The following is a 16,426-nucleotide window of genomic DNA, read 5'->3' as shown; positions in this document are numbered from 1 at the left end:
AAACCAAGAATACAGTATTTGAATGCTAGAAGATACCAGTTGTAGGGGTCTACGGTGTCCCCAGCTTATTGCTGCTTGATGTCATCACTAAAAGGGCAGAGGGAAYAGTCAGAGGCTGCGCAGATGTGAGATCCCATTGCCATAGTTTATAACAGTGCCCTGTAAYGTAAGCTATGCATCAGTGTGAGGGTCCTCCTCAAGCAAATGAAAATGATTATCCAAAAGCAGCCATTCATGGCACTCTGGCAGGAAGAGAGATGGCTATTTTGGCTTCAGAGGCCAGAACGAAATAGACAAAATTCTTGCTGAGAGAAATTGTAGTGAGCTTCACGTTTCAGCTTAGACATCAGAGAATCTACTGGTGGACGTGCTAGTGGAAGTGTGGCCTCATCTGCTGCTGACAAAAGCACTTATTTTRATTAAACACACAGGTATATATCACAAACTAGTTTATGGACAAGTGGCAACCATCATTTTAACCTTTTCTCAGTTTTTACAGGAGATCTGGTATCACTTAGATGTAAGCAAAAGGGCAAATTGAACAGACCAAGCAGAGGGAGGCCAGGCTTTTGCATGAGATCATTTTCATAGATCTGCATGGAAAATCTCAGCCCCATCATCTTGCTTTAGGGATTAGTGTTGTAGAGAAACCATGCTATAGTGTATATCAGCTTTATGAAAGTGAGAAAAGAGTTTATTTTGGATACTCACTTTTGACCCCTTTTTCTTTAAAWTTTGGATCTCTCTTTTTTTTTTGGATCCTGCCTCTATTTTAGGATAAAAGCCTGCCTGCCTKCCTTCCTTCCTTCCTTCCTTCCTTCTTTCCTTCCTTCCCCCTTTGTAAGATCAAAATATAAATTCTAAATCTGTAATGAAGAGATGTTAGGCTGATATTTCACTCAGCTGTTTAAACTACATATACTTTTAGGCTCTTTTGTATTTCAAGAGTACATTAGCATCTGTGATGACAGCATTTTGATTATCTGAACCTTTTTCTTGGAGACCACTGGGAAATGACTTGTGTGTTCAAGAAGACTAGCAGAAACAAGAGCAATATATGCACCTTCTCTGAAGTCAYAGGGGTAGCACAAATGTCACATCAGTTTCAATTAGAAATGAGGAGATAATGAAACATGTGGCTGCATGCATTTGGTCTTCCTCCAGTATTCAACCCATCATTAAACACTGGAGCTTAAAACCTTATAGAAAAATTCTTGGAAATATTCTTTATGTCTTCTCCTAGGATTTGCTTTTGCAATGTCTTTTCCTGTCCCAGTAAGCATCATTGAAACTTTTGCATAATAATGACATCTTTATTAGCTCACATTTTATCTGCTTCTGCTGTTTCTCACAGGAAGTGCTAATATTCTATTTACAGCATTACAATAGTTATTTTAGGAAGACTTTTTCACATAAAAAAGTTGAGGATTGTAACCTCAGTTTCAGAAAAAAAATCGGTAGAAGAGATTAAGTATAAGAAATAAAGAATGTTATCATTTGTATGCCCATATCACTAAGGTTGGTTTTTTTAGTATGTGGTAAGGAGAAGACAATGAGAAAGACATAAACTGAAAGTTGAGGCAGAATTTTTGTCTCTGACTGCAAGATTTATGGGAACATTCTTGCAGATAAAAGTGGCTCTTCAACCAGTCACAGAGATAACTAAGTCACGTTAGGCAGCTCATTTATGATCGTCTGCCTATGGCTTCATGCACATATCTTTAGTATCCTTATATGTGTCTGCCCTCAGTTTGAACTGCTTGATTCAGGATATAACCAGGATTGAGACATAACACTCCTGTAGGGATGCTGTGCCTTTCATGGTATATACGATTGTAAATGATGCCCTTGTGAATGAAAACTAATCTGATTGTAATTGAGAAATGAAATTTAAGCTTATTAGAAGTTTCAAGCAGGTAGAAAGAATTTTCTTTTTATGAAAGACCTTGTCATATGTGTATTTTAAAAAAGACAATAATTTCTCTTGTGRTGTATCTGAACTCGTAAGGCTATAGGCTTACCATATCTCGGGAAAAATAAGAAGCCTTATATTGCATTATTTACRTTTATCCTTCACATACTTACAAATGCTCTGAGGAGTCTCAGAGATCTCAACAGTAACATTCACCTGGACAGTAACTGTATATTAATGTTTGAAGCCTGCAGGCTTAGACTGCACACAATTAGTATTATTGCAACCTGCTATAGACTACTGCTACTAYATTCTTTCTTTTACARACATCACTACTGGGGAAAAAAAATCAAAAAAACACAAAAAAAMCCATAAACCAGTATTTTCCAAGGTACTGAAGTTATCATCTGAAATGTTATAGTTTTTCCTCCTGTTCTATAATTACYTGTGATTGCTAAATATTGCCATCTATGGTAGCTTTTCATAAATGATGGCTTTTCATTGAGGGAATCAGAGGTATCATTGATAGTACTTCATCTTATGAACACTTTCACAAAGTGGACATTTTAGCATGGTAATCTAAAAACCAAATGTATTATTTTAATCTCCTTTAAAATCTTCTCCGCTGCTCTTGGTGTGAGGTTATCACGCTCAACAAGGCTTGGCTAAATGTTTGCAGTTAATGCTGTGGTTAGAAGCCAGGCATACCTTACTTGTTTCATGGCCACATGCTGGCCATTTCTTTGGGCAGCTGGAGCACGCGTCTTCTCAGTTGCAGGCACTTTGCCAAAGCGTGTTTGGAGTTTTAGCTGTGTAAAAATCAGCCCGAATATCCCCTTTCGGCTGGCAGTGCTTTCTCCCTGAGGCCACTTGTACATGCCAACAGTAGCAGAATGAAGAGAGGACAGAAAGAAACCCAGGCTCAGAAAATCAGTAGGAAAGTAAATAGTAAAGAGGAATTCTCTTCATTTCTAAGGAAGAAAAGATAGGGGCTCTTTTGGAACGGAGGGCTGAATTCAAAGAAACAGTGTGGATTCCAAGAAAAGAACCAAGTCTTTCTGGTATCTTTTGATTTCAAAGAGTAGGAATGTTTTGCCTTGGCATAGTACTGAATTATTTTCTATTTAACCCTGTACTGCAGTTGTAATATCTTACAGGACAGTCATTTTTTTGAAAAACAGACTTGAGTTCATGAACATGGGAAGGTTTGAGCTCATTGTATTACCTCACACCTCAAAAAGATCAGAAGGATTTTCGTCCTCAAAAAATAAGTTTTACTTCAATAAGACAGCAGAACAAGAAATTTTTTTAAAGTACAGAAAACTCAAAATGACTACGTAAGGCAGCTGTTGTTAACAGTAACCTTCTCTTTGACTTTTGTTTTGTAGCCATGCAGGAATCACTGCAAACACTGTAGGGAGGGCCGTGCAAATGCATTCTAAGTRTAGCTCAAAGGTTTGCTTTATTTTACCACTTCCAGTGTCAGCCATCATTCAGTGCAGGCAAAACTTAAATTGTCRTAGCTTTTGCAATGTTTAGTACTCAGCTTAGAGCTTCAGCATTTGAAATCAAATAATTTATATAAAGATTTCCTCAGTGATTTTTAAAAAGGCTATATGTAGTCATTACAATTTCAAAGAAAGAGTTTGAGTACACTCATCACTTTGTAAAACAGAATTAAATATAGATCTTTGGAATCATTCTTTTTCTATTAAAAAGCCTGGGTTTTGAGGCAATTTCATTTTTTGARGACCAGATTCACAGTATTTTGATGCATAGTTTGGTTTAATATTTTCTTCATTAGGTATATTAATTTCTAACAGGTGGCTGGTCTCTTCAAATAGCATCATTTATTTTTTCTCTTTTGAGCCTCTTTGGAGCAGAGTCAGTTCTCATCGAGCAAATGTATGTATCATGTGACCTTAAGCATCTGAAGTTAAAGCTGCAGCTTAGAAAGAGGAGTAGGTGGCTGATGTAAAAATATTATCTTCTGGCTAGTTTCCACTTGGGTGACTGATTGTGGTGGCTCTCAGTTTTATCACYGCAAGACAAATTGTTCAATATGTTTTAAAAATGCATTCAATCTGATAGATATGAAAAGTGAATTTAGACGCTTTCTCTGCAGACAGGATCTCAGTGCCTGCAGTTGGATGATACCTCTAAAGTTAAATATTAATTTTATAACAAGTTAAGAATCAGTTACTTCAGTGATGATTCTTTTTTCTTTTTTACTAATTTAGTTATTTTTTTAAATGAAGAGCAGGTAAGATACAGATTTGTTTGAAGAGTTGATAGGCAAAACTATTTGTGTTTTGTTATGATATAACAGTAAGCCCGTTGATTAGATACTAGGAAAAGAGTTCAGCAGAGATGGTTCAGAAATCAAGCATTGGATGGGTGGTAAATTTGATTTTGAGACTCAACAGCTTTTCTTTGCAAGAAGTTGACTTGCCAAAACTCAATTTTTTGAGGGCAACACACCAGTTTTGGTTAACTTTGGCTGGAATAAGATTCTTAAGTCTTAACTGAAAAAGAAAGAAAGAGAGAAAGAGCAAGGGAGACAATGGAAGAGAAAGAGAAAGAGAAAAAGAGAGAAAGAAAGAAATGGAAGAGAAAGAGAAAGAAAAATAAGAGAAAGAAAGAGAAAGAGAAAGAGAAAAAGAATGTGAACCCATGTGTCAGTATACAATATCCAGAAGTTTCTTGCCAAGAAACTTGAGAACCCCATTGCTAAGAATAGTAATTTGAACACCGTTTGTTCCTTCTGCATGACAACCATGTCAATAATTACCTAGGGGACAGAGGACCCTCTCTTTATTTTTTAAAACTTTCAACAGAATTCTGAGTCTTCCCATACATTACAGAGCAGAAAGAGCTTTGGAATCATGGATGTTTTTGTAGGACATGAAAATTATTACCTTCTCACATCTATTCATAAAAAAGAATATAAAGTATTTAACTTGTTAAGAGACGAACTATAGTTCTGAGTGTTGTAGTTTTTAGTCAGTTCTTGCTATTTAGTAAAAGGGTGGGAAGAAAGGATTGAATTCTAGTTTTGCTGTTCAAATTACTAGATACCAGGACCTCAACATATCTATCTGAAAATTGTGTTAAAATTTTTATTAGCCTGTTGCATGATGACTTAACCAGGTTAAGAGTCTGTATTCCATGGTTTGAAGGATAAGAAACAGCTTATAGGAGACACATAGGTCTACTTCAGAGCTTCTAAAGTAAACTAGGACTGCAGAAAGTTTTGAAAGCTTCTAAACTAAATTAGGATTGCTGCCCATGAATGTTATTGTCTGTAGAGAGTGTAAACTTGAAAGGGAGGGAGGCAGCTGGAGAACAACTCAGCTCTGCCTCAGTCCATGTAGATCAATTACCAGGAAAGCATGCATATATTTGCAGGCTAATAAATAAAATAACAGGTACTTAATGTGTTGTTGATTGAGCAATTCATCTTTAAATGTTTGTTAGAGGTATGTAGATAGATATTACAATTAAACAAAGCTGTTGAAATGATTTTTCTTGCCTATAGTACTCCCAATCACAGTATTTTCCTAYGGTCTAAAATTTTGGAATGCAGAATACCTAGGGATGCTTTCATTTTTCCAGCATTTTGAAGGAGTTGAATGTAGGAGATGTGATTGCCTGTAGTATAGAGATGCCTACAACGATATTAGGTTAGCAGACATCTATGTGGAATGCAACATTGAAATGCTGATATTTGCCCCAAGACAGAGACCTTACCATTGCATTGTCTTATGATTATCCTTTAAAATATTAATTCATTGGAATTCTTCCTTATTGCAAATGTTGGCAAATATCACCTTAAAGTAGGTATACAATACATTTAACCCTAACCTGTGGTGTATCTTTGTTTTAATGTTGTTTATAGCTTTTTTTATACTCTGTCCCCTAGATCATGGGATGGAGTGCACTCTCAGCAAAATGAGGGGAATGTGTGACATGCTGGAGGGCAGGGTGGCTATTTGTGGGACCTTGACAGGCTGGAGAAATGGACTGAGGGTCATGGGGCAAATGCTAAGTCCTGCACACAGAGTGGAATAACTGTGTGCAGTAGTACAGGCTGGGGCCGACTGGATAGGAAAAAACTTTGCAGAAAGGAACCTGGTGGACAGTAGGTTGAGCATGAGTCAGCAAGGGCCAACTGCACAACTGTACTATCTTAGTGAGAACATAGCTAGCAGGTCCAGGAGGGTGATCTTTCACCTGTGTTTGGCACCTGTGAGAATGCAGTTTGGCATCTGAAGTGTTGTGTCCAATTTTGGTCTCCCCAGTGAACCAGAARGACATTGACATGGTGGACTGAGTCCAGCACAGGCCACCAAGGTGGTCAGGGGGTTGGAGCATTTGATGTATGAGGAGAGGCTGAGAGACCTGGGCTAGCTCAGCCTGGGGAAGAGAGGGCTCGAGGAGACCTTATTGCTGTCTACAACTACCTAATGAGAGGTTTGTAGAGAAGATGGATCCAGACTCTTCTCAGAGATGCCCTGTGGAAAGATGAGAGGCAGCAGACACAAGCTGAAACATGGGAAATTTTGATTAGATATTAGGAAAAGGTTTTTCACCATGAGGGTGATCAAACACTGCAACAGGTTTCCCAGAGAAGTTGTGAAATCTCCGTCCATGGAGGTATTAAAAACTTGACTGGACAAAGTCCTGAACAGCCTGCTCTAACTGGACCTGCTTTGAGCAGGAGGTGGGACCAAATGGCCTCCAGAGGTGCCTTCCAGCCTACGTGATCCTGTGAGCTTAATATATCAGTTACAGGTCTTATTTATTACTTTCAGTCACACTTTCTCTGCTAAATTCTCTATTGAAGAGTTGAACCTCAGAAGTTACATGAAAATTTTATTGGGCAAAAATTATATAATAACTTCATATTGCTGTTTATGTGTGATTTACCTATGTAGTACTAGTATTAATGTCTTACTGCCTATTGATTTAAAAGTAGGAAGCCTCTTAGGGACCTGAGGTATAGGACCACAAAATTAATGTAGGTCTTTGCATAAAGAAAAAAATATATATACTGTTTTCTAATCTACTCRTTTACTGTGTTCAGATTCACACTACCAGTTACTATATCTTTACTTACAATGAAAGAACTTTGTTTGCTTTGAAGAGTCTTAAAACAGATTTAGAACAACAGTGACTCAGAAAACATTATCTGATGAATGGTAATTGAGAATGACAGAACTGCAAAACTAAATTTAAATTCATAGTGGATGATTTTTATAAAATGGCAATGTGCTGATTAATTATGAGCCTTTACAGAGAAGTTAAGAAATGGGAATGACTAATTTTGCAGTTTAAGAAAAACCATATCCCAGCAATTTAAATCTTTTTTCCTCCCACCCACTTTAGCCCCCAAGAAATTAAAAAAGAGAGAGAGAGAGAGAGAGAGAGAAAGCTAAAAAGCATTCAAATCAGTGTAAAGAAAAGTAATACAAAATCCAGTGATGTTGCCTAAAAGTCTTTCACAGCTGGGCTCTCTCTGCAGTCTATGGTGCAGAATGCTTTCCTGTGGAAAGCAGAATCTGTTGCTGGAAGAATGAACTGAAAGAGGGGCTGTGGAATAACTCCAGTTCTTTGCCGTCTCTGAAGAGATTTTTTGATTCAGCCCTAGCACTGATGGGTCAATATCCCAGATCCCACTTGCGTGGGTTTACGCTCGCATCAGGTAAATGAAAATCTCTTTAAAGCAGAAACATTTGAGTTAATAATGGATCCCTTCTGTACTTGCTGCAGTGTTAAAATTAATACTGTAGATTTCAAAGGGCACTGATAATTCTCTTTGCAGCTAAAAAGCTGCTAAAGCAGCTAAATCTCTCTTGCAATTCAGACGACAAGAAATGAGTACCTTTAGTAGATTAATCCCATACACATGTGGATGTGTGTGTGTCAGTAAGGAAGGGAACAGTGATTTTGACAAGTTGGAGGGAGCAAACAGTATAGAGTTATATAAAAATGTCAAATGTACTTTAAATCTCTGACAGCCCATAATCAGCGTTAAAGACTTAAATATGAATTAATGTTGAAAAGCAAAACATCCGAATGTTCTAGGTGACTACAAAAGTTGGAGCTCTCCCATGAGCACTTCCTAATCATTTTGAAGAAAAAAAATGAATGTTCTTCTTTTCATACCTCATGTACTTATCTGTCAGAGATCAGTGAAGAGTAGGCTTACTAACAGCAACAAAAGTAGTAATAATCAGTCACTTTTATGAATTAAGTATACAGATGATGAATCTAGTAGAATGACTACACTAGCTGCTTGGTTTGAACATGCTTCAATAGGTTCCTGTCAGCACCTCGACAAMGTTCTTGGACCATTACAAGTGCCGTTCTTATTCCATAGTTTGCATAATTTTACTAAAAATTTTTTTAGGGTAGATTAACAGAACGAGMGAAATCATTTTATTAGGAGTCTTGACACTGTTTCACTACATCCATCCCTTGGATTTTGAAAACTAACCCTTATTCTGTTACCCTAGCTTCTGAAAACTAACCCTTCTTCTGTTACCCTAGCTTCAAAAGATTCAGTGGTGGGAAAATCTTTTTAAATAAAATGTTCATCAAATGTTCAGAATAATTTTACAGTAACTTAGTTTATTTAAATTATTTGTCTGTTAATGAATGTATCTCATAAAAAGGTAAGGTGAATTATTTAGTTAATATTATAACAAATGTTACAATGCTGGCTAAGGTTTATGAAAACACACAATTGTAAAGACGTTATTACAGTTTTTTTTTGTGAGGGTTTAAAGAAATGACTTTCAACACAACTGCCTCCAATATCTCATTATATGAAATATTCTAAATTTTGGAGCTATATTTACTCTCTAATTTAAAAAATAGACAGCTACCAAAGGTATGAACATTAGTTAAACAAAAGAAAAATCAAAAACTTTCTGAGMCAATATATGTAAAATCAGGTAATATTCTACACAATGGTAATCAGAAAACTACATGTTTGAATTTCTTTCTTTTCTAGCACCACTAACAGATAAACCACCAAAGCTTTTACACCCTTTGGAGAGTAAGCTAACAGTTCAGGAGACCCAGTTAGGTAAGTAGCAAACACATAATTTCTACTCAAATTATATGAAGATATTTTGTGTACTAATGTGTGATGCTAATATGATGATATGGCAACGTTAATATTTTCATTGAAAAGACATTAAAACACACCTTGTTTAAATGCAGAGCTGTATAATATGCCATCTAGGAGAGTGTTGCTCATGATTAATTTGTAGTAATTAATACTAAATGATAAGGTCTTGAATATTACTGATAATTATTCAAGTTTGCTGAAGTTTTATACATATATGTGTACCTGAGCTTTTTTTATTWAAAAAAAAACTTTTCTGTACTTAAAATTCACTGTTTATTTAAGACTTACTGTGATTTTGCAGTTTAAATTTTGCCTGAAAGACTTCTTTGCTTTGGCGATTATCTATAGAATTGCAAAAATATTCTGTAATTGTAAAAGTTGTACTGGTCTAAAACCTACTGGGAGACAGTGAGAAAACACATAATAGTATGTGATTATTTTGAATGTACAATTATCTGAGGGGTGTAGTCTTTGTGACAATGAGTGGAGAGAAATTCGGTCATGAAGAAACCTTTTCACTTTTTTCAGCTTAGTGGATGGTGGGTATGTTTTGTCACTTTGGTCTCCTACTACTGTACAGGGAATTAAGGCTCCACAGCTAAGTGAATGACTTACTACAGCTTGCAGGATGTAACAATCCATCTCCTTTGCAGCTTGACACAGAGGGCAACTTGTAAGAATCAATCCTGGGTAGGTTACACTGGAATTATGCTTTGGTGTCCATACTGTAACCGACTGATAGATCTTCTAGCATGTTAGCTACGGAAACAAATGGAAACAAATTTGGTGGTTCAGTCTAAATCTCAACCAAACCTTTGCAATATAGAAAAAAAAAGCAAAACCCAGGAGATTCTGCTGCACAACACCAGGAAAAGCAGAAATCTTGCAAATGAAGTATTACAGCCATTGGCAGAGCATTTTGTGGTTCTTGCCAGCCTATATCGAGTAATGATCATCGTGTAATTCATCTTTGTTTTGATATCATAAAATATTACATAAAGTAATTGTAGTTATTCAGATAATGTTCTGAGATGTTGATACACATATTTTCTGAAACAGTTACATAAAGAAGAGTAGATGTAAATAAATTTCCTTATAGAACTAGTTTATTTTGTTTTGAAGGTGTTGTTTCGATATAGCAAATCAAAAAACTTCTCCTGTATGACATTCCTAGATGATTTTTCTTTTCATTCACATACAAACCTAAGGAACATAATGAGAAATGACTCTGCACATTTTTTTCCTAACTAATGTTGCTTACTGAAATATTTTTTGGAAAAAAATGCAGAGCCTTTTTGGGCCATTGTCTTGCCTAAATATACTGTATTGATGAGACTAATTTAAAAAGAGTGTAATTCTTAGTGGCTATCTAGAGGGTTTTTCTGTATGATATTTAGGATTAATCATATCTTTGACTTCTCATAGTTCTAAGAAATAGAATGAATAATTTGAGAAATGCATGGTTATGGAAAAGACACTTTTTAAGAAGGCTAAATAGCTACTGATGAATGTGAAAGTATTCACTTGAAAATGTCAGCTTCAGATACATATTGGAAGGACTGACCATAAAAGAGTGTGAAGCTGTAATACTTTACCTTCTATCAGGAAGCTACAAGAATGTATTAATTTATTGCTTAAAAGTCTGTGRAAAAGCCTGTTAGAGCTGGAGCAAGTGTGAAAAATTGATAACTTCTGACATGAAAATTGTTTTGGACCTCTCTGTTTAGATTTAAGGTTTTGATCCTGCTAGATACTGTTTGAAAGGCCTGTATTTTGCTTTCATTGAGGAATTATATCATTGTTTTCAATGGGCCAGTTCATATCCTAAAAAAATACAAAATGTTTTGACATTGGAATAAAGTTCAGATTCACTTAGCCAAACCTTAGGTAGTTACATAAGCTAGCAGCCGCCTGCCCACCTGAGGCTTGGGGCGGTCAGATGTTCCAGACTGGCCTAGACACTACTGGAAAACAGATGTTTGTCCTCCAGAATGTGTTTGGGGTGGTGTGTTTGTCTTTTATTCGGGAAACAAATAAGGCTGGAGGAGTGAGTGGCACACAAAAGGAAGAGCAAGGAGCTTGAGGTAGTCTGGGTTTTAACTCAGCAGCTCAGCAGTCCATGAGGCGTAGAGCTGGTATGTCCCCCAATTCTTCTGTGCTTCTCACCTGGCTGCAGTCCTTCACCTTGAACTGGACATGAAGGCAGGGTATGAGTATTTGGGCAGTATGTATACACTGGGAGTGTATACATAATGTACAGGAATGCGTGCCCTTGTGCAGCTGGGCATGGTGTGCTGGAACATTAATAGCGATGGTTTACTCCAGAATGGTCCTGAGCTGGCAGGCTGTTTAAGAATGCTGGTGGGCACTCCTTAGGGAAAGAGCTCAGTAATCCCAGTGTATTTGCTGCTGAAGGAGCCTCTGGAGTTCCGTTCTTAAACTAAGGTACTTCCACAAAGCGTCTAAATCAAGGTGGGATGACTCCAGGCCTGTCTGATTACTGCCAGTGATTCAAAAAGAGATCGAGAYGCCTGACATTTATTGCTGAGACATTTTGGTCTCTTCTATACAGCAGCATTTAAAATTAATGTCATGGAACCACAGTTCTGCTGTATTACTGTGTTGCATGGCTTCTGTAAAACACCAGCAGACCAAGAAGTGACTGCACGTATGGGGAGGAGTTTCTCTAATGGGTGACTAATGAAATGTTACGGTATGCGCTAACAGCTGTGGTTTGACTTTCTAAGATGCAAGGAAACAAACCAGAGCTGGAAGATCTGCACTCCTTGATCCTATGAACCTAAAGACTCCCATGAAGCTAAAGCTATGCATCTTCGTTGTGAGAAAGTTGTTGCACTATTCACTTGATATTTGGGAGAGTGTTAAATATGGCTAAAGTGTGGTTAGCAGCCTTACAGAGTCATGGGAATTTTTGAGACCTCGTTAGAAATTTCTTTTTATCACATTAAATATTAACCAGAAAGTTTCCAAGTAGAAGTGCAGGAAAGAAATTGAAGAAGGAATTCATTTCTGGAAGAATTCTCTTAAGTGTGAGCTCCTACAGCCAAAGCATGAGGCAAGAAATCCTACATGGAGAAAGAAAGCTTAGTGCCCAACATATTCTGATCTGCACTGAATCTTTTTCATTTGTAACTTCACTCCCAATTTTGTAATCGATAATTCTGTTGCAAGAGTAAAAATACTGTTTTTTTAAAAGCTTTTCTCCTACTAGGAGTTCTTGAGTAGCTCTGGCAAGTTCAGTATAAACTGCTTCTCTGAAAACAATGACTCCAAATAAAATATGTTGAACATACTCTTCAAAAGCATGCAACCTGCAACAAGCTTGGAACTGTCAGAGGATGAGCAGTGTTTCCCACTTAGCACTGAGCCATGCTGTGGGCTGGCAGCAACATGTTAAGGCAAGGAGAAAAGTCTCCACAAGTAGGGGATAACTATTGACTGRCAAGGCACAAGTAATGGAGAACAACATAAAAAATAAGGAACTGTCTCTCGTGATATTCTTCTCTTACCCCCAGCACACTACCAAAATCAAATGAAAGAATCTCTGCTAAGGTTAAAATTCCTTTTAAAAATAATAAAAGTAAGAACCTTTGAGTTCAGGCCTCAGAAATGAATTCAGTTCAGGCATCATTCAGAAGTGAATTAATTGACATTGTTTCTTATATATAAAAAATCCTATATTTCAGATAACTGATTGTTTCTTTTTAATTCTAGGCTCATGTAGATGTTTATATCTATATGTGTGTGTGTATATATATATATGTATGTATATATGTATAAATTCTGTTCTGGTTTTCTATATTGGCAAATTTTGAGTCTTTTCAATTTCACCTGTCTATCAGGGAACAGCAGATTTCTCACTGGCGCTGTAAAATATGCTTACTTCCTCAAGGAAAGAGGAAGCATACTTTCAATCTGATTCTAGAAAATCTAGTTTTATTATCCAGTTGGTTTATCTTTATGTTCCGAAAGAAGACAGGTGCATCTCCACACCAGACAGTACTGGATTTGAATAAAACACCACTAAATAATGATTTTAGACATCTCACAAGTTAGTTAGCCTCTGTCCTCCCCATTTTTCAATACAGCATTTTCCATTTCCTGATTCTGCACAAGGCTGTAATTTGAAATGCCAAAATTCTCCTAGAAAAAAAAAAACAATTGCTGCATTATTTTTAGATGGTCTTGATGTCAGAGAAAGGGAAAAAAGGAAGGAAAGAATCTGAGCACTGTATGAGTGGACCTAAGAAAGAAGTTTGCATAGGGACCCAGACATTTTCACTGTCATCTGAAGTGCATGAATTCCATCCAACACTAAAAAATTACACTTTTGAACCAAATATGCAGGACAGGTTTTTTTCTTATTTGTCTTTAGGACATTTTTTCAATAATATACTAATATAATAATACTAATATAATAATACTACCTGATGAATTGGGACTTGCTTATTATTTATCCCCCTCCCCCACACATATCAATGAAAAAAGTCACTAAAACTCCTTTTATTTATTGTTTCTAAATGAAAGATAGAAAGAATTCCAAGAGGTAAGTCTTCAGGGAGAGGAGAATACTAGTCTTTTATAACACCATATTTTTATAAAAATCTTCCGCACAAATTGACCTTGCTAATGATGAAAGCACTCCTTAACTAGCCTAATCAGTAGCTGTGTAAATAAATTAACTAAAGTGATATGAATTAACTAGCAATCTGTGTCTCTATTCTGTCTGAAAATTAAACTGAAAGAGTATCTAAAATTATTTCTTATCTCTGTACAATTCATCTGAATGCCATATTGACTCCTTAACAGGAACAGAATCTTTTTCATGATCATATATCTATTTTTAAGCTTATCTTTCTTAATTACACCAGTGTTCTTTAAACTGAAACGATATTTTCTGAGGAAGAAAACCCCAACCCTTTCCACACTGTTTCGGTGTGGCAGCACACGCTGCTAACTAGGATGTACCCATTAAATGAAGGCCTGGGACAGACACTGGCCCTTGCAAAGTCAAAGGTAAAGCATTGCCTCCAACCACTGGTACCATTCACAGTGTGGAGCCAGTGTGTGATTTTCCTCTCAGCCCAGACGTTCAGACTTTGGGCTGCGAACTGGGTCTCAGCAGTCTGGTGCTGGGGCACCCTTACTGCCTCACTAGCACCCTTTACATTAAGAGAGACTAGATTCTCCCTCATTTGATTCCTCTTTAAAATGTATATCTGTGCAAACTCTGCCCAAATACAGAGTGGTAAGAGCTTAAGAAGAGAGTTTAGCTACGCCATCAGCTGTTAGATAATGTTGGTAGGAAACATCCAGCAATAATTTATTGGCAGCAGGTCAGACTTCCGATAAATATCACTACCGTTTGGTGGAGAGCTGCCCCCTTCACTATTAATCCAGTCCCATCACAGAGTGGGAAAGGCAGATCGTCCCCAAGTTTAGGAGTCTTTTCTCAGGTGATACCTTCTCCTGTTCTGCTTTCAGTTCTGAATCTCAAACTCTGAACAAACATGTGTCCTGAATAACTGAGAAGAAAAGATAGAGGAATTATTCTTTTATTCTGTAATGAAATTACTGGATCCAAAAAGCAAGAGAATTTTTCTTTTGTTTCAATTTCTTGTTGTCCATGAGAAAGACATGCCAGTGTAATTGGAGTGATCATCAATATGCAGAAAGTGAAGACAGGTCATGTTTGTCCCTCCAATTCCATACTGTTACTTTTGCTTAAACCCTAAAATCAGAGCTCCAAGAACAGCACAGGTTTTAAAAATCTATTGTATGTTTTCAGATAGTTTTTCCTGTATCAGAACAGGAAAGGATTCCCTAACTAATTAGTTACAGATTTAAAGAGACTTTAGCATTGAAATAGTATTTAACAAGTTACAGCAAATGTATTTGTTGCCTTGGCTGTGCTAGTCTGAATGTGATCTGCTCTTGGAAGATAGGCAAGATCTGTGTTGCTTAGTACTATTCAAGAGAAACATGAACACAGTCTAGAAATCCCAACTGCTGTAGTCACATAGCAGGTGGATAACTCTAGATTCCCCATAATTAATCCATTGAAAGACTCTATCTTGTCATCAGTGATGATTTGATGGGTAGGCATAGGAGGGAGAATTGAATYGACTTACTACTTTACAGAATTGTATCTGTTCCAACTGAATTTTGAAAAAGTGGGTTTATTTACATATAATTTCTGAAAATATTTCCAAATTATATCTGTAGATAATTTGTAGTGTGTAGCTTGAGTATAATAGCACTGACCCTGGTAATAGTCAATGTTTTCAACCATCTGATTTAATTGGGCACTTTGGTTCTTTGTTATATTCTATGATTATGAAAATATAATATGGGCAACAAAAATTCAGGTGTGAATATTCAGAACTGTAAATTCAAAATTTGTTTCACACATACAATGTAATTTTTACCTGAGAACTGTTTTTTTTTTTCTTTCAGAATAATACTAGGGTTTTTTTAACAACGTCAAAAGAAGTTTCATCTTTTCTCCTTATTGCAAAAAGTTAATTTTCAACAAATTAATATTTTTAAAGAAAAGTTTTCATTGAATAATTCCTAGCCTCACTGTTCTGAAAATTTTTAATTCCATATCACAACTTTCTGAGATAAAGTTCAGTTTAATGGACTCATCTTGTCAAATAGTAGTGCATTCAATCCAAAAAGCTTTGAATAAAGACTCACTTGTGCAGTTAATGGTTTAGCTGCAGACTGGTTCAAGAATACTCAAATGTGGTATAAATGGATGAAGAACATGCATGTTTTCAGCATCTGGCAAAAAAAACAAGTGTCTTTAATAATTTTTTCCTGCAGAAACAGACCTCAAAGTGTAAAACAGTTACTTAAGAAAATCATGTACAGGACAATGTTTACCTATATCTGGACTACACAGGCAAAAGTTTTTGTATGTTGCTACTAATGCTGTTGTCATTTTTTCCATGATAATGGTTAGGGATCTCAACTGATTCAAGAGCTGTTGTTCTAGGCTCTGTAGAAATGCATAATCAGAGAGAATCACTGTGGGAGAGACGCACAGATAACTGGAGGGCAGATGAAGTGTCAGGAGCAGCAACAATAACAACAGTGGTTTTTTTTAAACTAAATTTAGTAAATTGTAATATCCTTTTTTTTATAAAGGTGCTCAAGGAATATCATTCAGTAGGACAGAGTGTGAAGCTATGAGAATGGAAGTTGAACAAAAAGCTATCTTATTTTTCTCTAAAGCAGTACTATGAGGAAAATCAGAATATCAGAATTCCTGCTCTACCATATGCACAGTATTTTAAACTCATCAGCTACAAGCACTCATATATGCTGTCTAATACATTCTACCAAAAAGA

At 36.4% G+C, this 16,426-nt stretch overlaps 1 protein-coding gene across 1 annotated transcript in view; it reads left to right on the top strand.

Moving 5' to 3' along the window:
• The window catches only part of IL1RAPL1 (interleukin 1 receptor accessory protein like 1), a 356,120-nt gene that overhangs the window by 172,326 nt on the left and 167,368 nt on the right, over positions 1 to 16,426 (top strand). Inside the window, exon 5 of the mRNA XM_026069048.1 lies at positions 8,931 to 9,005. Within this exon, the coding sequence (XP_025924833.1) occupies positions 8,931 to 9,005 (75 nt within the window). The remainder of the gene's footprint in view (positions 1 to 8,930; positions 9,006 to 16,426) is intronic.

Source organism: Apteryx rowi, unplaced genomic scaffold (genome assembly GCF_003343035.1).
Source record: "Apteryx rowi isolate R43461 unplaced genomic scaffold, aptRow1 scaffold_285, whole genome shotgun sequence".
In the NCBI taxonomy this organism is placed as follows: domain Eukaryota; kingdom Metazoa; phylum Chordata; class Aves; order Apterygiformes; family Apterygidae; genus Apteryx; species Apteryx rowi.
The sequence above is the reverse complement of the archived record's forward strand: the minus strand, read 5'-3'. Positions and strand labels throughout refer to the sequence as shown.